The sequence below is a fragment of the Miscanthus floridulus genome, chromosome 1 (genome assembly GCF_019320115.1).
Source record: "Miscanthus floridulus cultivar M001 chromosome 1, ASM1932011v1, whole genome shotgun sequence".
NCBI lineage: Eukaryota > Viridiplantae > Streptophyta > Magnoliopsida > Poales > Poaceae > Miscanthus > Miscanthus floridulus.
In genome coordinates, this window is record NC_089580.1 from 201,568,114 (window position 1) to 201,589,547 (window position 21,434).

A 21,434-nucleotide genomic window follows, 5' to 3' on the forward strand; every position below is an offset into this window, starting at 1 on the left:
GGTTACGGTTCTGGTGTCAAACACCATCGAACCACCTCCGATCACTAACAAGCCTGATTGGAGAGTACCTTTCATCAAGTACCTGATAGATGGTAGAGGTTACACTGATCGGACAGAAAACGAACGCCTGATGCGGCGTAGTAAGCAGTATCTGCTCGTCGATGGCAAATTGTGGCGCAAGAACGCAAAGAAAGAAATCTTGATGAAGTGTATAACCCAGGAGGGTGGCGAACATCTCTTGGACCAAATCCACTCTGGTTCCTGCAGCAACCACGCGGCCTCCAGAACACTGGTTGGCAAGGCCTTCCGAGCAGGGTTTTTATTGGCCGTCAGCTATAGCCGATGCAGAGAAGCTAGTCTGCCGTTGTGAGGGTTGTCAGTTCTTCGCCAAAAGAGTCCACGTACCAGCACACGAGATTCAGATAATACCAGCCTCTTGGCCTTTCGCATGCTGGAGACTGGATATGATCGGGCCCTTCAAGCCGGCTCCTAGGAAATTTACATGTGTCTTTGTGCTGATCGACAAATTTTCTAAGTGGATAGAGTACATGCCTCTGGTACAGGCATCTTCAGAAAAAGCCATCACATTCATCGACCAGGTCATCCACCGCTTCAGCATACCCAACAGCATCATCACTGATTTGGGTACTCAGTTCACCAGGAACGCTTTTTGGGACTTCTGCGATGAAAGGAGCATAGTGGTAAAGTATGTCTCGATGGCACACCCTAGAGCTAATGGACAGGTCGAGCGAGCAAACGATATGATCTTGGACGCACTTAAGAAGAGGATGTACAGAGAAAACGACAAAGCTCCCGAATGATGGCTCAAAGAGTTACCAATCGTGGTCTAGGGCCTCAGAACCCAGCCCAATCGCAATACCAGCATATCACCATACTTCATGGTTTATGGTGCTGAGGCAGTGCTCCCGGCAGATATAGCCTTCAGATCAACAAGGGTAGAGAACTTTGACGAGGACAAGGCCAATGAAGCGAGGGAGCTAGAAGTGAATAGTGCAGAAGAGAAGCGGCTCGATTCTTGCGTACGTACAGCCAAATACCTTGCTGTTTTGCGTAGGTACTACAACAAGAATGTTAAGGAGCGGTCCTTCGTGGTCGAGGACCTGGTCCTGAAGTGGAAGATAAATCAGGCTGGTGTCCACAAACTCACAACTCCATGGGAAGGGCCCTTCATGATCAAGGAAGTTACACGACCTACGTCTTACAGGTTAGCTCACCTGGATGGTACGGACGTACCCAATTCATGGCACATCGACAAGCTTAGGCGTTTCTATGCTTAACTGCTAAGATATGTACTCCTCTTGTACTTTCGATTTAATTCAATAAAGCTACTATGATTTCTCCGACCACTCTAATGTGTTACTTCAAAGTCTACTGTTATTCTAACTCAACCAGTCAAAACCGACCACCATTCCTTCCTGGGTTTTCGGAGTAGGCCCTGTCTCCGGTTCTTCCCAACGTGTGCATGGGATCTGCTCTCTACGCTACGGGTGATCGGCAGGTCTCCTCTGATTTGACTTGTCTGCGTCTACGTGTGCACAGGCTACGCACCACACACTTCGACCACATGGCAAACCAGGGTTGTACAAACCTTTCAGAATGATGTGTCAACTAAACTGGTACAACTAAACAGAACGCTAACATGTTCTCATTTGGTTACACCAACACAAGTTCCAAGCTTAAATACGTTTTCCAAAAAAAATACAAGTTTATGCTGATATACAGTTACGTTATTACAAGCTTGCCTGAAAAGGTACAAGTTTACAATAACACAACTACATCCTTCTTCTACAGCTCTAGCATATCCTGTTGGCTGGTCGGGGCATGCGGCACTTGCTGCTCGTTGCTTCCGACATCCTGCTCGAGTCTCGAGGACTCTTGTACTAGTCGAGCTGAAGAGGATGGCCCCGCCGATGCCTGGCTGGTCGAAACTGCAGGCTTCACCGGTTGGCTCACAATTGATGGCGTTTCTAGCTGACTTGTTGATAGCGTACCCTGTACAGGTGTTGTCCCACCTCCACACAGGTTAATGTCGCCAATTATCTTTGAAGACAGGTCTAGCTAGGTCATCCAAAGCTCCTCAGCCTTATTTGGATCTACCTCCTTCGGGTATCCAGCTTCCAGGCGCTTGAGATCGATCAGGGGGTAGTGGGCACGCACCATGCTTAGCACATGTGCGCCTATGTACTCACCTGCCTCCTTCACAAACTCTTGGAACCATCCCTATGCCTTTTGGCATCTATTGACCAGTCCGAGCTACGGCGTCCTTGGCACTTCCTCTGTAAGCGCTAGGTCGATAAGGTTGAGGACGGTCAAAATGCCAGTTACCACTTCCTGGCACCGGTTCTTCCATGTGTCCCAATCCTCGGTGATCTCTAGGCATTGCGCCTTCCAGCCGTCATGATCTTTCATCATGGTTTCCAGATGCTTCTTGGCATTGACTTTTAAAACTGCAAACCGCACAAGACATTAAAATGTCATGCCATGACAAGATAAGGCGGGCAACAAAGTGAGCAAGGTGGTCTGGAACACTTACTTTTTAGGTTCTCCTTCATCTTAGCTGTGTGGTCCCGGAGTTGTGACTGGTCGTGCGCCAGTTTCTTATTGTCCTCCTTTAGGCGACCACACTCTACGACCACATGGCTATTCTCTTCTTGGAGACGGACTACTTCGGCTTCTAAGCCTGCACTACAGCTGTGACTACCAATAATGCAACAACACGTGTCATGCACTCGTTGTGATAAAGTGACAACTTACTTGTTTTATCCTGCTCTTTGTTACTGAGCTGGACGATCAGGTTCTGTTTCTGCGCCTCTTGCTCCGTCCTCTCATGGTTGGCGGCTTCAAGTTGGTGGCGCAAGTGTTCCACCTCGGCCGCCAGTTCTTTATTGCTTGCTGTGATCCCCTCAATCTGGTGGAAGCACTTCTTTTAGTACCTTGCGGTCTTCATTAAGTCCTGCATGTAAAAAAGCTAAGTCAAACCGTTTGACTGGATAGCAAGATCAAGTGTTCAAGCAAAACATACCTGGACTTCCGTCATCAGACATTCCGCCTCTCGTTCAACTTTCATGGTCTCTTCGACCTCTGGGATTTCCTCATGCACAACCCATTGGTCGTTCCGCCAGCGCGACACATATACATGTTGTCGTTTGTCCTAGGGACGGCCCAGGACCTCCTCTACTTTGTCCTCTTCGGCCTCTTCTTCGGGTAGCGGTGCTGGTCCGGAGTTTGCAGCTTCCACGATCACTATGGCCTTCCCACGGGCTGTAGCATCGGCAAACGTGCTCTGTGCCACCTCCGGCTGCTGCTCCTCAGTTTGGTCTATTACCCTTGGCGCGGAAGTGTCCCCCTCAGCAGGGTTAGTGCTCGGAGCACCTATACTTGGCTCGGCCCTCCCCTCGACCACCTGCTCGGGGACTATTGTCTGGCCGCTCATCTGCTGGGGTTCTAGCGGATTTTCTACTATAGGTTCCTCCATAGCCAGCTGCTGGGCAATTTTCTCTGACACTGCTGGCGGAGCCACGCCGCTCCCGGCTAGTTGGTCGGGATTTTCGGTGGACGCCGACCTAATATATCCGAGATAAGTTCAGAAGACAACAGTATTCAATATAAATTGTAAGCTTACATCAAGGTTACAAATACTTACAGCATGGAAGCGCGGAATAATGTGGCGAAGGCGCATCTCTTCGGCCGCGCCTGCTCCACATGCTCTGCGGGTGCCACCTGGTCTCCCTCTACGACCAGCACCGACGCCGGGGCTTGATGCTCGACCCCTTTGCCGCTTGTCCTCCGCACTGCAGTGGTCAGCGATGTGGGTTTATTTGGCACAGAGGAGCCACCTTGCTCCATCGACTCCAGTTGCCTCCTCCTCTTTCGAGGGACGAGTCGAAAGATGTCTGCATCCTCTGTTTCATCGTCTGACAATGTAAAGATCGCCTGACGATGCTTGCTGGCCACCGGCCGTTTACTAGCAGCTCTGGTCGCTGTCTCCTCCCCAACTCCGAGCACGGCCTAGTCGATGTCTTCGATCCCGGTGCTGGTCTGGGCGGTTGGGCTGGCAACTTGCGGCCAATCTACACCAGGGGGTGGAGACACGAACACCGTTGCTCTATCACGACCATTAATCTAGGAAACACAAAGGAGATAACACAGTAAGTTTCTGTTATAACATAAAACTACGGGTACAAGGCAGAATGATTTACCTTTGAGGGAGGTCGGGCGAGCTTGAAAGCGTGCTCGATGTCGCTCAATCTGACATAATTTAGATCAGCTAAGTTAAATAGCTCTCCAATTATGGCTTTGACTTCGATCTTGTCAAGCGCCTCTTGCCTGGTTCTTGTTGGGTCTGCGCTACCCTGGTACTCGTAGCCAGGATGTACCCTCTTCTGGCAGGGCTGGATCCTTCGGCTGATGAAGTTTCTGACCACGCTCGGACCATCCAGTTTCCTCCACGGGATCATCCCAAGTAGTTCTTGGATCTATTCCAGGTGCTCGGGCTTTTCTAACCAGCTGTTCTTCTTCTCCAGAATGAACCCCATGTCACACAGTGTGATCGTGTTCGGCTCTTCGCGGATGTAGAACCACTTCTTGTACCAGTCGTCTAGCGATGTGTTCCAAGGGCAGTGCAAGTACTGGGCCTTCATCCCGTCATGCAGATTGAGGTACACACCTCCGGCTATCTTTGAGCCACCGCTTCCTTTCTTCCGCAGACAAAAGATGGCGAAAGAAGTCGAAATGGGGCTGGAAGCCACCATATGCTTCGCAAAGATGAATGAAGGTGGAGACAAGAAGAATCGAGTTGGGATGCATATTGCAAATCCCAATCTCATAATACAAATAGAGCCCCTAAAGGAAAGGGTGCACTGAGACCCCAAAACCCCGCTTGAAGAAATCTTCGAAAACCACAATCTCACCTGGTTGTGGATCGGGGTACCCCTCGCCCTCCAGCGTGCGCCATCCTATGAGTTCCTTGTTGTGGAGTACTCCCATGATAACGAGGTCTTCGATGGTCTGCTCGTTGCTTCTTGACTTCCACCACTCCTTCGCCATGACTCCGGCTTTCTTCTGGGCGTCACTCTTCGCCATGAATCCACCCTTACTGATGAAGGTGGATACGGTAGAGGGGTGATTGGTGATGATTTCAGAGCTATTAGGGTTGGCAAGAGGAAGAAGAAGGCTGCGGCGGCGAATGGTAATGAGGATCGATAAAAAGTAACTTACCAGTTCTATATTATAAATAACCAAGAGTTCCGCCGTTTCATCTGCCTGAGATTCTTGGGAGACGTGCGCACACGCCGTAGACGGTTGTTTTCACAACCTTGAGATCTATGCCAATATATGCGCCTCTTCGTTATCAGTGTATGCGCCTCTTCGTTGCTAGTGTGAGAGGGCCCACACTAACGCACCTCCATACAGGTGCCAAGTGACTGTTTGCTTGAAAGGACAAGAAGGCAGTATGACGTGCTATACCCATCTACTTTTTTGACCAGACGTGTCAGATTGGACTTGACAGAGTAAGAAGATAAATAAATACACAAAATAATAGTACAAGTGGCATTTGTTTCTTCGCCGCATGTCTCATGCTCAGGGATGGTCCAGACCACTATCGTGCTCGGGGACTGCCCAGACCACTATCATGCTTGGGGACTGCCTAGACCACTACCGTGCTCGGGGACTGTCCAGACCACTACCATGCTCGGGGACTGTCCAGATCACTACCGTGCTCGGGGACTGTCCCGACCACTACCATGCTCAGGGACTGCTCCGACCACTACCATGCTCGGGGACTGTTCCGAACAACGCTCGGCGACTGCTCTCCTCGGCTACATGTGATGTGTACTTACATACAGTCGAGAGGCATTTATTTGGACCTTGCTACAAGGCTTATACTTCGTCTTCCAGCAAGCTCGGGGACTACATCGGTACGATGCACCTGCCAGTGCATCTCGTATTTGTTGTACGACGATTGGATTCTTAACTTCAGTGGAAATTCTTTTTAGACCCTGGCACCACGTGCCGACGTCACCTACTACGAGGCTCGGAGACTAAGTGGGCACACTTCACCTTGCGGTGAATGTGTTTATTTTTTCGACCCCTACGCTTTGACTGATTGCCAGGATTATTATTGTCCAAGGGTCACTTACATTTCTTATCAGAAATACAAGTGGGCACACTTGATAAGAAAGAAATCTTTTTTCTTTTTTCTTTAAGAGCACCATATATTCTTCGGACAACCGGAATCTTTGGCTATAATCATGGTCTACTGCTCTCTGTTCTGATTAGAATGCTGGCGCATTTGATTGGTCAATGTTTCGATCAGTTGGAGATAACTTGAAAACGGATTGCATTAGTCGAAGGAGATCGAACGGCGTGTCGCAGCATAATACATGGTGCTCGGGGACTAGCTGTGGGGGTATTAACCCCTATACCCTTACGGCTAGGCTTGGGCCAGCCCGGATCAGGGGGTCCGGTCCACTGGAAGACGACGTACGGCCCGGCCAACCTGTTCGGAGTCCCGCACAAGGAGTCAAAGCAGATTTGGAGATCATGCAAGATCCTGGTCGGTTAGAATAGGAATCCTTATCCGGCCACCTATGGCAATTGTAACTGGCTAGGATTAGTTTCCAGATCTGTAACCCTGCCCCCCGGACTATATAAGGCGGGCAGGGGACCCCTCTAAAAAACATCTCTCATTGACATACAGCAATACAATCAGACACAGGACGTAGGTATTACGCCATCGCGACGGCCGAACCCGGATAAAACCTCGTGTCTGTCTTGTGTCACCGTCTTGTTTGTGGCTTGCGCATCTGTCTGCCGATAATCTACTACCTTGGGCATACCCCTAGATAGACTGCCGACCATATTTCGTCGACACCCCCCCAAAGTATAAGATGTTTTGATTCTTTTTAGATAGATTGTTTTTATTGTATATTTAGACAGTGTATATCGTGCACAACAAAAAGCTATGAATCCAGAAAAGCCAAAAACACTTTTATTGATGTTGTTTTCATAACAAACCTATTTGAAGATATAAATATGGTATTTTCTACGACCCCATTTCAATCTATAAGACGGTTAACCTTTTTTTAAATACATTGGGTTTGATATATCTAGACATAGTGCATAGAAAAAGCTATGAATAAAAAAAAGCCAAAACACTTGTAATTTGCAATTGAATGAGCATAAACTTAGTTAAAATTAAGAATGTTTGACTTTTTGTGAAGAGATTTTTAATTCTTTTTACGGAGCGACTTTTTTTTTTCCGTTAGACTGGCGGCATCCTTGTCCTCGTACATTTGGGCCCAACTATTGAAACGCAGGCCTACAAACTTCGAAAAGCTGGCCCATAGTCTCGACCCTTCGTCCAAGTTGTTGGTCGGCGGCGCCAAAAAAATATCGGACGCGACGGGGGACTTCTTCGCAAATATAACCCGCAGCGCGGCGCGGCCAAGCTGCCGTGCCGTGCGCGACCCAAACCCTCCCTCCTCCCATTCGATTCTTGCCTCCAACGCCGCTGTCGCCGCCGCCGGATCCCGCGATGGCCGACCCGCGGCTGTACCCCACGGGGTCCGGGTCCGACGACCGCCGCGACGCCGCCTACCCCGGCTCCGAGCGCCGCCTCTACAACCCGTACCAGGACCTCAACCTCCCCTACCGGCAGCTCTACGACCTTCCCACCTCCCCGGAGTTCCTCTTCCAGGAGGAGGCCGTCGCGCAGCGCCGGTCCTGGGGCGAGAACCTCACCTACTACACGGGCGTCGGCTACCTCGGCGGCGCCGTGGCCGGGGCCGCGATGGGGCTCCGCGACGCCGCCCGGGGCGCCGAGCCCGGGGAGCCCGCCAAGATCCGGGCCAACCGCGTCCTCAACTCCTGCGGCAGCTCGGGGCGCCGCGTCGGCAACACGCTCGGGGTCATCGGCCTCATGTACGCCGGGATCGAGAGCGCCATGGTCGCCGCCCGCGACCGCGACGACTGGATCAACAGCGTCACGGCCGGGCTCGGCACCGGCGCGCTCTTCCGCGCCGCCAACGGGCCGCGCTCAGCGGTCGTCGCCGGGGCCGTCGGTGGGGTTCTTGCTGGCGCCGCCGCGGCTGCCAAGCAGGTTGGGAAGAGATACGTCCCCGCCCTCTGAATCAGATTGCGGTACTCTCCCTGCTCTGCCGTGATCAAAGTCAAAATCAATTCGTCGCGTGGATGTCATTTCTTCGTTTTCGTTAATTATTTGGGAAGAGTCATGTTCTTCTCAACATTCCTATATATTGTTGACAGCCATATGCTGGTACTTTATATGTCAACGGTCTGATCTCATCGGATCACGAATTTTTTGGTCTGCCTCGCAATGTAACATTAGCTGCTAGCTGGTATCGACACAATAATACTGCTTATTGCATTATGCTGGAGAACCCATGACATTGTGAAATGTAATGTTGAGTGTAGTGTAGTTCTGCTAGATTGTCGCTGTTTTCCTATCTCTAAATATGAAATTCTTCACCTGCCGGTTGTATGTGAAAAAAGGCATGTTTTGATCCATCAGTGAAATGTTTTAGAAGACAAATGTTGTACTTCTTGAGTTCATGCATAGTTTGGTACTCCCTCTGATCCAAAAATCGGTCATTGTACTTCTGTTGTAAGTGAAAGTTCTCTAACTCTGAACGAGTTTTTGTAGAAACATATGCTGACACCTACAACATCAAATAATTTCATGAGATCCAACTTTAAATGCCTTGTTGGTAAATTTATCTGATATTGTAGGTGTTAATATATTTTTCTGAAAACTTGGTCAGAGTTATAGAAGTTTGGCTTAAGACAGAACTAAAACACACACATTTTGGAACAGAGGGAATAGTAATTTGTTGACTGTATGTAGCACAATAGCATTCCGATCACAGGAGATCATCCAGAAGTGATTCATATTGAATATTGATAAATATGATCTTTCATTTTTCATCCTGACCTTTCTAGTTGGACCTGCGCATACAGCCTTGGTGTATCCTAGTGCTCTGAATATGATAAACAGTGATGTGATGTTCATACAGTTTCATAACATCCTGGTCATAGGATATCATTCAGAAGTGATTCATATTGATAAATATGATCTTCATTTTGCATCCTGACCTTTCAGTTGGACTTGTGCATACAGCCTTGGTGTATCCTGGTGCTCTGAATATGATAAACAGTGATATGATGTTCATATGGTTTTACAACATACCGGTCGCAGGATAAAGTTATTCATATTGAATTATATTGATAAATACAACAACAACAACAACAAAACCTTTAAGTCCCAAACAAGTTGGGGTAGACTAGAGTTGAAACCCAGCAGAAGCAATCAAGGTTCATGCACGTGAATAGCTGTTTTCCAAGCACTTCTATCTAAGGCTAAGTCTTTGGGTATATTCCATCCTTTCAAGTCTCCTTTTATTGCCTCTACCTAAGTCAACTTCGGTCTTCCTCTGCCTCTCTTCACGTTACTATCCTGGCTTAGGATTCCACTACGCACCGGTGCCTCTGAAGGTCTCCGTTGGACATGTCCTGAATTATTGATAAATATGATCTTTTATTATTCATTTTGGATCCTGGCCATTCTTGTTGGACTTGCAAATAAAGCTGTGTATCCTGATGGTCTGAATATGATAACACAGTGATGCGATTTTGATATGATTTACCAGTATCTGGGTCTTGCTTCAGTTTGAGAAACCAGTTGGGTTGGACTTGAGTTGTGACTTGTGAGGTGCAGCATATGTCGTGTATCCACATGGTCTGAATTATGATAAAACAGCGATGTGATTTTCATATGATCTATCAGTATTTGTGTCTTGCTTCAGTTTGAGAAACCCATCGGGGTGGAATTGAGTTGTGGGTTGCTGTTGCATATGAGCTTTTTCCTTAAGTCTCTGCATCAATGTTTAAGGTATCTTTCTTGTTCAGTGGTTTGATTTGTCCATCACCCCTTTCCTACCGAAACACTGTTCATGTTGTATGGCTGCTGCGGCTGCAGGTATCTACTGCTTGCAAAGTTGCAATTGAGCTGTATGTGACTGCCCATGCCTGTCCTCGTTTCTTTGCGGTTCCAAATTTCTGGGCTTCAGTATTCACTGGACTGTGTTTTTTCCAAAAAGGACTGGCGTTATGCCTACGGAAAGATGAAATGAGCGATAGTTTCAGTATTTCAGCACGAGCCAGTTTGTTTCCACCTTGTGTAGGTCTACTTTGGAATGGAAGTTGGTTGTAAGTATTTTTTGTGATCACCAGTTCACCATTGCGCCTAGGCAACTTTTGAAACTGTGATGGTGCGCTTCATGATTTTTATAATTGGAGCCGTGTCATCAGAAAATTTAAAAAAAAATTGAGATGCCTATTGCAAACGAATAATCAGAGCAAAATTACCATATCTGTGAAATGGATATATCTGACTTATATCCGTGGTCTACGCTCCAGATGCATAGGAGTACACAACTTTTTCAAAGAATATGTGGAGCCCGTTTTTCATCAAGAAGCAATAGTTCTTACAACGACCAAAGGAAATCTACAGAAAACAAAACTATAACTAGTACTCCTGTCCCAAAATAATATTGTTTTAGCTTTCTATACTTGTCTCAAATTGATGTCATTCTCATTTATCAATGCATATTTCTCTTCTACCAATATATCATCTCTCTATCTCTTACCTTTTCGATTCTTGTGGTACACCACACCTTTTTCATCTTTCTTTGATCTCCGTGCCTAAACGCCACTTGTTATGCAACATCCTATCTCCTCTCTTTCCTTTTCTGTTCATGTGGTGCACCAAACATTTTTCATCTTTCTATAATCCTTGTGTCTAGAGCTAAAACGACACGTTATGCAACGAAGGGGTAGGAGCGACCCATGAACCAGAGAAGCAAACTCAATAAGGCTACGAGCCTGGGGGCAACGGCCATAAGCGGCGACAAGTAGAGAGAGCCCGCAAAGGGCACCGCAACAGCGAGGGTTACCAGCTGTAAACTAAAACCCACTCTACACACGTTGAATAAACTACACCTACTAATTAACTCTCTTGCACTTTCGTTCTCGCTTCGCGCAAAATGACCGATTTGGAGTTAACAGCCTCCTATGTCAAAGGCTTTAAGCTGGCTCAACTCTCTTCCTTCGCCGCAACAGTGTTTTCTGTGGCTACAGTACCCGGATTCAGTCTGGTCCAACTTGGCCCAATGGGCTGAGTCTCACAACATGACACTCTTACATGTTCTTGAAACATGTGTATAAGCTTAGCTCTTGATGAAGAACTAGTTTTTCTTTTTCTTCTATTAAAAAATAAAAAAAAAATACTTAGAGCTGGCTTACGAGTCACCCGTTGCCCTAACAGCACCAAAATTCATGAGTCATCAGAGCAGCGGCCATAAAGTACGCAATTCAAAGATATGCACTGGTTCACAACACACTTTTCTCATGCTACATGTACATCAGCCAGAATTCTCATCAGATGCAGTAATATAACACTTTCAAGAATATACGTATGGTTTACACTGTAAAGCGAATAATTTTTAAAAATAATTGCAAGAAACAACAATGCGAAAAGCCCATATGGATTAGCCAATTCTCGGGACATAGGTATAGCTCAATTCTTGCTGAACTATATATTGCCCTGTGGAGTGTGGATATAAGCAGATCCGAGGTGCAAACTAACAGCCTGGTCACATCTACACTACAGAAACGAAATTACAAACAAAAACAACTGGACTCTACTACATGGTTCTGACGTCCATCTTATTACGCAGGTGGAAATGAATTGCAGTATGGATGCCGTCTTCATATCTGATTTGGACGTATGATTCTGTCGACACCTAAGGATTTAGTGGCTCATCTTCATCGATCATTTCTTGTGCTTCTGCAAGGAATGTTACCCTATGGTTAGCAATGAAAAATAAACTAGACATCTGAGTTTATCAGAGAACAATTTAAGCCTTTATAGGCACAGGATTGCTGGAATAGACGAAATAGAATCAGAATATCACATACTAGTTGATGATTTGTGTAGATCAGAGACAACCATCAGCCGTCTCTGCAAGATTGCTGCCATGAAGAGGAAGATAGAACACATCCCAAACATGACAGTGATTGGGAATGCATTCACCTGCAAAGACAATGTCCACAGGCATAGTGTTACTTGTGTGCTGACATTTCTGTACAATTCTTGCCGGCACAATTGAAGAGATCATAATAGTTGGACGAGGAAATGACTCCTTACATTGTAAAGCACCACACAAACAAATAAGTTGAGTGGTATGCGGAAAAAATTCATGATTGTGCTTCTTGCTTCCTCAGGAATGTACTGAGATCTCATCTTCATGATTGATGGCCAGAATATGCCAACACATGCCTCGAAGGTGCAGAAACCAAGAAGCTGAAGAGAGCCTCCAACTGATATGCTGCCTCCTTTCACAGAAGATGTCGGCACTAGGATCTGTTTGGACATTATCAGCAAATAGATATTAGCAACGTTTCAAAGGCAGAGAATACCCAAGGAGTAGTGACTGACTAGTTCTTACATTGGTGACAACAGGGAGGACAAGGGTGACAGCCGATATCGAGAACACAATCTGCATATAACCTTCCACCTTGAGCTTTCGGGCTAATAGACGCGACGCAATGGAGCTACCCAACATGGATGACAGCATGAATGTAGCAAAAATAAAACCATGAGGAATGTCTTCTTCATTTGGACTCAATGCTGGAGTCCATAGGAAGACAAATGTGTACATTGAACCCTCAAACAATGACTGTATGGCTCCCAGCAATGCAATCTTTTCATCTGAAGATTCAGTGGACAATATTAGAATGGTTTCATATGCATATTTGGTTCTCTGCAATTTGATGAGGTGGGTTAAGCATACCTGAAGCAATTGCCTTAGCTGCAACCTTGAACTGGGCCATCAGGTCCTTACTTTCAGATGGATCTCCATAGTTTTCACTCCATGAGGACATTATGATAGCCATGCCAATCGCCAGAAAGCAAGCAGCCGCATCAAATGGAGCCACAGGACCGAAACCCAAGTTCTCAGCAAGAAGGTTTGCCAATAGCCCAGATATAATGGCAATTAAGCCATTCCCAAGGAAGATGGCTTTGGAGAATGTTATGGACAGCCACTGTGGGTCAAAGCCTCTCTGTGAAAGAGAAAAGAAAGGTAAATATTCAGATTCAGTAGAGCCCTCCCCCCAGTTTGTGTTAAAAAAAAGGCAAATATTCAGTCTCTGTACAAACCAACAAGGTGCAATGTGTCCAGCCCCAGAATTCACAAATGTAAGATCATGTGAAGGGCCTGTTCGCTTGAACTTATCAGCCGGCTTATCAGCTAGAATCTCCAGTATTTTTCTCTCACAACAAAACAGCTTCAGCCGGCTTTAATACCAGCCGAACAGGTTTTGCCGCAAGTGGAAGAGCATGGCATTTTGTATTACAGGCAGCAGCTACTGCACTAGATCCTTGGATTCTATTGATAATTATTATGGTCTGCGAATGAGACTAATGCCGCCAGGACATGGCCGAATAAAAGGACAATTCTCAATAAGACCATCCGTGATGGCTTTATTAAGACTGGGCCATGCTTGTTAAATGCTGTCCTCTGGCCACGTCAGGTGTCAACCACCTGATCCACCGACACAAGTAGCAGAAATCAAACAAAACTTGAATCCAGCAAGATTTTCCTCAGTTTTTTCAGATCCTGACAAAGCCACATTTTACTTGGCTTATTAGCAGTCAAACATAACATGAACATCTGTTTATTCTCGAAACTTCAAACTATCATACTACTACGTCAGTTCAATTTTCATTTTCTTTAATCATACGTCAGTCAGCTCATTATATGTGTCCTCTTGCATTAGCAGTCAAACATCCAAGATCCAATACACTTAGCTGGCTTCAACGACAAGCATGTGATGAATGAATCTAATCTAAAGGGTGTTCCCACTCTATTAATTTATTAACGCCAAGGATTAGGAAAAGGCGTAACTTAAGTGCAACACACTCCAAATACGCATAGTCTATGCAGCTTCAACTACGCGGCTTCCGGATAGAGGCGCTGGCAAAAGAAAACCTCTGAATTAAAGGCAAAGGCAGAGCAGCTCTAAAGCAGCAGTAATTCAGTGATGGAGACAGCAGCTGTAATTCAGTGATGGAGACAAACAGACAGTGATAGGCAGATCTGGGGGGCAAGGCATTGGCGATGGTCCAATGGATTACCTTGTTGTGCTCGGCGACGAGCCACGACTCGAAGGCGGAGAAGAGTAGGGAGGTGGCGATGCCACCGAGAATGCGGCCGATCATGAGGACCCTGTACTCGGGGGAGTGCTTGGTGATGCAGCTAAGGATGTAGCTGATGCAGTAGGTGATGCAGGCCCTCTTGCGGCCCCTAGAGGATGCACAAGCGATTCGTCAGTGAGAAGCCACATTGGATTGGGACTGGAATCGGAATTGGAATACGGAAAAGGAATCGCGGGGGAAGGAAGGCGGGCGGGCGGGCGTACTGTTTGTCGGCCAGGGAGCCGACGATGGTGCCGAAGAGCATGGAGGATCCGAAGCCGGCGATGAAGAGGCGGCCGATGTCGCCCTTGTCGAAGCCGTACTGGCTGTAGAGGTAGTACACGTAGGGGCCCTGCAGCCAGTCCCCGGCTGCACGAATGCATCCCATCACATCCCATTCATCAAGAAGGGCAGTAAGCAACCATCAGAACCACAACGACATTCGCAGATCTAAACAAGGGAAGGACGGAACGAGGGGGCGTACACATCATGAGGGAGTAGACGAGGACGTAGTTGTTCTTGAAGGAGTTGAAGGCGGAGGTGGTGGCGACGCGGTCCTTGCCGCTCTTGCCGAGCTCAAGCCCCGCCACGACGGCGGCCAGCGCGCCGAACACGGCGTAGTAGAACACCTCCATGGCCGCCCGCGCCGCCGCTCGCCGGAGGGAGGGAGGCCGGGGGGATGGATCGGTGGTGCGGTGCGGTGCGCCTGGCCCTGGTTAATTATGGGTCCGGGGCTCGTCCCCCTCGCGGCGTCGATTTATATGGGCTGGGAGGGACTCGCCCACTCCGTCCGGGGTGGTGGTGCGCGTCTCGTGTGCAGTGGAGGGGAAGGGTGAGTGCGGTGCGGTGCGGCGTGCGCGTGAAAATTCCTCGTCGGGCGGTGCTGCAGCCACTGGGGACTGGGCTGAGTGTGCGTGCGCCAAATCTTCGGCCGGGCCGCACCTCACCTGCACGTCTGCACCTGCTGGCTGCTGCTGGGGGTGGTGGTGAAGCCACCGGCCACCGCCACCGCCGGGTCCGTGCTGGTGGGGATGGAAATCGAGTTGTTTACTCATGGCGTGTTCTTGAGGGGTCCAATGGTGGGTGAGATTTTTATTTTATCTTCTTGTTTGTTGCAATTTTGCTTTCCTAGGGTTTCAGAATTCAATATATTAGAGGTAGTAGAATTATGGATGTGACGAGACTGGTTGCCTAACCGGCCACTCTACAGTCTACGTTAGGGCTACCTAGTTCATTTTTCTCCTATAAATAACTACACATCCCAAAGTTTCAAGGACTCTGACTATTCTTTAAGTTCGATCAAATATATAAGGGAGAACTAATATTTATACGATGTGTTAATATGTACTCCCTGCGTACTTAACAAATAAAGTCGTTTTGAAAAAGGCTTGGGTCAAACATTGGGAATATAAATCATGAATAACTTTTAAGTTGTTGAGTTTGAAAATGTGAAAACCATATGTATAGATTTGTCTTAAAAACACTTTCACAAAAATCTACATATATCACTTTTTGATAAATATGCAAGTCTATAATGAGATATATTTTTGAGTATGGGGGGAATATTGTTTTTTATAATATTTTTCATAAAATGTATTAGAATATGCAAATGTTGATAATGTTTTCTATATATCCAGCTAAACTCCTTGAAAATTGAGATGTGCGGTTATTTGAATTTTACAACGTTTCAAATTCAAAATGGGAATTCATTATTCCTCATGTCACAAAAAACGTCATTTATGATGTCATTTGATTTGGCAAAATGTTAAATAATGTTTGTATATTTTAGTTTGGAGACATGTATGATACGCTATTTGCATAAAAATACTTGAAAAATATCACAATGTCATAACGGACTAAACATGCTCGTCGATTTCTTTGTAATATGACTAACTTGTAGCCAAAAAAGTGCCAAGAACATTGTTCTCATCTACTCCTTAAGAGCCAAAAAAGTGTTTACCAACTAGTAGTTGTTTCATGTTCCTAATTTGTAGCAAGATGATGGCTCTGATTTAACTCTAGAGTTCTCCTAATATTCTACAGCAACCCCAAGGTTTTCTCATGCAAACCAAAAATTCAAAGTCTCGTGACTATGTAGTTTGGGCTCACAGATGTGATGCCCCCAAAAGACCAGGATAACCTCATTGACCCCCTCCCTCGTTTCCCCTCTCCATTTCTTAGCTTTTGCTTGTAGTCATTTGCCTTTTATCCTTTATTCTAGACCCCCATCATGTAAATTCCTTAACAAGATTTACTTGTCGTTTTATAAGCATTGTGTTCTCCTCATACACTCCCTCGCCTTCTCATTTGATGTTCTAGGATTTTTCAAGCAAATTAATAGAGGGGAGAAATGCTCCTAATAAAGTTCAGTCAACCTAACTAGATTGCTATAGTTTCCTTAAGAAAAAAGGTCCTCCTCTAACGCCATCTTTGTGCCACTATTCAACATTTGTTGACTATATAGCAGTGTATGGACAACACGATTCCACGCTCTGCTTGACTCATCACGTGTGACTCTCTATTTGAAATTTGGATGGAGGATTTTAAAAAGATATTCTAGACGAATCTAGTCAGAGATACAAATCAGAGATAGTGAAAGATCTTCCAAAAAACGAGACGGTGAAAGATGAAATATGAAAAATATCTTTTACTCCCTCTTTTTCTCAATTATAAGTCGGTCTGGTTTTTTTTTGCTATATATCTTTTGTTATGCATATAGATATACATTATGTTTAAATAATTTTGACTATACATCTAAAAAGCCTAGAATGACTTATAATTTAAAATAGAGGGAGTAGGTGATATTATTAGATACGAAGCGAGTGAGTGGCATAACCTTATCAGATGAAAACAGGGTTACTCAAGGGAGTGTCGGCCGAGCAGCAAATGCCGGGACCACGCAATGGGCCGGCAGATGTACCTTGCTTTGATGCTAGCACAGTTTTTTTTTGGAAAGCGATGCTAGCACAGTTGCATTGAGACAAATGCCCTCGAAACCTTCGATAATTGGACACGGTGCTGGGCCCATTGACCCATAGCGATCGCGTCACTGACTACTGGTGCATGCTCCGATAAGCAAATGAAGATTAAGGTGTAGCTGGCTATAAAATAATTTATTTTATAGTTACTTTAAATTATGATAATTACTATGTTAATTTATAAGATTATAGTAACTCCTTACTAAGTGATTTACTATAACGTTATGATAAATATCTCTATGTGTTATGTATTGATATTATCGTAAATTATTATATAAAATTATCGTAAATGGAGGTAGCTATAAAATAACTTATTTTATAGTCGGCTACTGAATATATATATATATATATATATATATATATATATATATATATATATATATATATATATATATATATATATATATATATATGAATGATATGATATGATCTGCCTAACAGATCACTGTCCACTCGGCTTTTGGATGCTTACTTGATCGCTTGAGTGGGGCAGTCAAATTCACACACCCTTTTTTTTTCTACAACAAAGACACTCAAGAGAGTGTCTCGTATCTGATATTCATTTGGAAAACAAATGATAATGTGACAAAACGGTATTTAAAAATAAGAGTACATCAAACGCTAATTTGGCTTTCTTTGTTTGACCATTGATCGTCTGTTGGAGCTTAAAAATCGCACTAAACAGACAGAAAAAGAAAGATATGTTTCACAACAGTGCACGGGCCATGTCCATGTCGACGAGTACAATAATTATACAACCACAATATATATAGCAAACAAGAGCCTTGGAATTGGCCGTATCCTATAACTACTACCCATTAGGGCCTACTACCCATCATGTTCGGCCGTAGGCCACATCCACCCACTGCCTGTCCTGCAGCGAAACTCAACTGTGGACTTGGGTTTTGCCCTACAGGCAGGCTCACAAGCACTCGGTCAGTGGATCTGCAGGTCGGCAAGCCGCACTCTGTCCAAGTGAGATCAAGGAACAAGAACACAACCTCCCGGTCCAACCAACACAACTAATATATACCATAATAACCCCTGCATTTTCCTGAAAATGATAGTCTCTTTAGTAGTAATAGCGTAAAATAACAGCTTTTTGTGCAAAATCGATCTTTTTTTAGTAACTTATTACTTGGTTCTTCACTATTATCGAATCTGGACCATATGGCTCGAATGCATGTTCTCAAGGGCAGAAAGTTGCACATTAGCCACTGGCGGAGCCACGTTGGGGCCATAGAGGGCCATGGCCCCCCCTTGCCTCCATGAATTTTTGAAGGAGCCCATATTCAATCCAGCTCAAATCGTCCGGCACAACAGGTCAGCAGGAAGCAGCACCTAATGCTCGGAACTCCCGTCATATCCGGCTGCCTTTTGTGTCCGCGAGCGGCGAGTCACCGAGTCAGTGCCTCAGCGAGTGACCGGCGAGCCGGCGGGGCGGCGAGGCCTGGACGGCCGGCCATCGACCTGCAGCTAGCTTCAGCTCCGTCCCCCCACATAGCAGTCTTCTACTCCTCTGCATCTGCCCTTTGCTGTTCTACGTACAGGCTACATTCTTACAGCCATACATGTATGCCTGATTTCTTATTGATTATTCCTCTTTTTTTTTTGCTTCTAGACTAAAATCATATATACTATAAGTGGCTGATTGAGTGATAGACCACACAATCAACTGTATTTTGTTTACTGTGGCCTGATTATAAGTAGTAACTACTAAGATTAATTTCTCTACTACCTATGTACTTATGTGTTTAATTAGCAAATTAGCCCCCCTATGTTTTGGTTATGGCTCCGCCACTGACATTAGCCATTAGCTAGGTGTAGTGTAGGTCTCCTTCCACAACAATTCTGCATATGATGTGATGCAAGTATTTTAGAAACTAAAGATGGAAGCAACAAGGCGCATAGATTGCACGGACACGGATCCAACACTGACACACACAATCCAGCTGTTAGTAAAAGTATCAAAAGTACCAGATGTTTAGGACAGGTTCAATCCCTTCAATATGCCAAGTGTTTCCTTAGAAGATTGGTGCAAACCCAAAACTAACGATGCAGCTATATCATCAAAAGCATCATCGGCACACACAATTTCTCATTTCTAAACCGCAAACTTTAAAACGTATCGTTTTCATTTGTATAAGAAATGGATTCTCGAATGCATAAAAGAAATGTTGCGAATAAGCCTCCAGCGACGTGTCCTATATGTTGTTTATGGCCATTTACTTTTAACTGATCCGGCGTGTTTCTAGATCTTCTGACTTTTGGAAAGGAAGAGGATTAGTCCCGTTCGGTTTACCCCATATTTAGCTTGTTCGGCTTATTTTTTCAGTCGGAACAGTATTTTTCTTTCCCAACAATTCAATCAGAACAGTATTTTTCAGTCAATTTTAGTCAAGATTCAGCAAGCCGAACAGACCAGCCTAGTCACCACAAGAACCAAGAACATTGCCAATGTTCACTTTTGCTAATGCTTGTCCCTGAAAGAGGACATCCCAGATGAGCATAATTTAAAATTAGAGGCATCAACAGGGGTGGATCTAGCAGTGGGGCGAGGGGGGGGGGGGGCTCAAGCCCCCCTACCCAAACCGAAGCAGTGCAAATTATTGTAGAGCCCCTATGAATTTTTAGGCAAAGTTCTATAGTGTAGAAGGGGCTGAGACTTAAGATCAAGCAGCAGTGTTGTTCAGTCCCCCTAAAATATTTCCTGGATCCATCGCTGGGCATCAAGGTAAACGAGTAGAACGGAAAGGTGGTCATACTAGGTAGACAGTGACTCACCTCAAAGTTCGCAATCGACCGGTATATGTTCCAGCTTTTCATGTACCACTCAACAGAAGTTTCTAAGCTTTTGGTATGATTCTCCTATTGACGGAAGAGAATCATTTAAATTTTCCTTATCGTGAAGTTTTGCTACCCTTTTTATGCTATTATTTGTGCTGGAAAACAAATAGTTACAGGAATGAGCCATGAGATTATTGTATTGCACCTCAGCGCATTGCTAATATTAGTGGGGTAAGGCCCTGTTTAGTTCCTCCTCAAACCCAAAATATTCTGGATTTTGGCCCAGCATTCTGGGAAATGGATCTAAACGCCACCCTGGATTTTTTTGGAAAAGATACTATCGGTGTTTCGGACCGGGGGGGTCCTCAACCAACCAGTAAATTTGTACTGCGTGTTCCCGATCCCGGATGGTGATGCAAAGAGACACAAGGCTTATACTGGTTCAGGCAATCGGCGCCCTACGTCCAGTCTGAGAGATCGATCTTGTATTCCTTGCACCGGAGTGCTTGTAGTAGGGGGTTACAAGCTGGGTGAGAGAGGGAGCTAGTCCCAGGTCTCGGCGTGGAGTGGTGTGGGCCGCTTGAGACGTTGCTCTCAGGCAGTGGAAAAGTGTGCGTGTTACCGAGTGTTGCTTGTGCGCGCGTCCTCTCCCCTATAACTGGCCTAGGTCCTTTCCTTTTATAGTTGAAGGGGGGACAAGGATAGTACGTGTGCTAACTATACGGCGTCGTGCGAACGGAGACGGTGTGTCCGAGCCCTGTAGCATGTTCCTGTGGCGGCGTGGCCGTCGGAGTGGTCCGTCCTTGAAGTACTAGGGCGACGTGCTAGTCATATCCGATCCTGTGCGTCATGGGAGCTCCAGGGCTACCTTGAAGCGGGCGTGGCGGTCGGCGTGCGGGTCACTATAGATGACTACACACGAAGCCAAGGCTCGGTTGTTGCCTGGGCCGGACCATCGTGGGGGGTCTCGGCAGACGTGTATCCCGAGGTAGCCGAGGCCCTGACGTAAAGTGCCGAGGCTCGGAGGAAGCGGTTGATCTTGTGCGCTGATTCTGAGGCGATGATGACCCGGACTAGACTTCCCATGCCGCGTTGTCTTCGGGGCGGGGGTTATGGGGCATAGTGTAGTGTAGGCGCTGATCATGGGCACAACGCCAGAACACAGTGGTCGGTAATCCCTGCCGCGCCATGTCTTAGCCGGTATGGCATTGATGCGACTCCTTGTCCCATCGGCCATTCCGTGGTGTCGAGCCATCGTCCGGCTGAGATCGCGGGAGTGGTTGACGCATTAATGGGACGTGACGTGCTGTTGGGAAGACTGGTCGAGGCGGGAGCGACGGGTTATTGCCGAGCCAGCCTTGAGCGATATG

The 21,434-nt window shown here is 46.1% G+C and overlaps 2 protein-coding genes across 2 annotated transcripts; one reads left to right on the forward strand and one right to left on the reverse strand.

Moving 5' to 3' along the window:
* Positions 1–7,422: 7,422 nt before the first annotated feature.
* On the forward strand, positions 7,423–8,575 carry LOC136509386 (mitochondrial import inner membrane translocase subunit TIM23-2-like). Its single transcript, XM_066504204.1, has one exon. It carries the CDS (start codon positions 7,559–7,561, stop codon positions 8,150–8,152), a length of 594 nt encoding a protein of 197 aa, XP_066360301.1. The 5' UTR covers positions 7,423–7,558; the 3' UTR covers positions 8,153–8,575.
* Positions 8,576–11,472: 2,897 nt separating this feature from the next.
* On the reverse strand, positions 11,473–15,098 carry LOC136509396 (uncharacterized). Its single transcript, XM_066504209.1, has 8 exons — positions 14,784–15,098; positions 14,524–14,668; positions 14,240–14,408; positions 12,894–13,164; positions 12,549–12,811; positions 12,248–12,463; positions 12,019–12,133; positions 11,473–11,887 (listed from the first exon to the last, which is right to left on the reverse strand). The coding sequence occupies exons 1-8, from the start codon at positions 14,932–14,934 to the stop codon at positions 11,844–11,846; spliced, it is 1,374 nt and encodes a 457-aa protein (XP_066360306.1). The 5' UTR covers positions 14,935–15,098; the 3' UTR covers positions 11,473–11,843.
* Between the last annotated feature and the right edge of the window lie 6,336 nt (positions 15,099–21,434).

What these genes read in the sequence shown, in the direction of transcription:
- LOC136509396 (XM_066504209.1), bottom strand. Translation starts at nt 14,934, where the DNA reads ATGGAGGTGTTCTACTACGCCGTGTTCGGCGCGCTGGCCGCCGTCGTG. An exon ending in AGCTAAGGCAATTGCTTCAG is followed by an intron (nt 12,812 to 12,893) that starts GTATGCTTAACC and finishes CTGAATCTTCAG; the next exon opens with ATGAAAAGATTGCATTGCTG. An exon ending in TTTGTGTGGTGCTTTACAAT is followed by an intron (nt 12,134 to 12,247) that starts GTAAGGAGTCAT and finishes TTGTCTTTGCAG; the next exon opens with GTGAATGCATTCCCAATCAC.
- LOC136509386 (XM_066504204.1), top strand. Translation starts at nt 7,559, where the DNA reads ATGGCCGACCCGCGGCTGTACCCCACGGGGTCCGGGTCCGACGACCGC.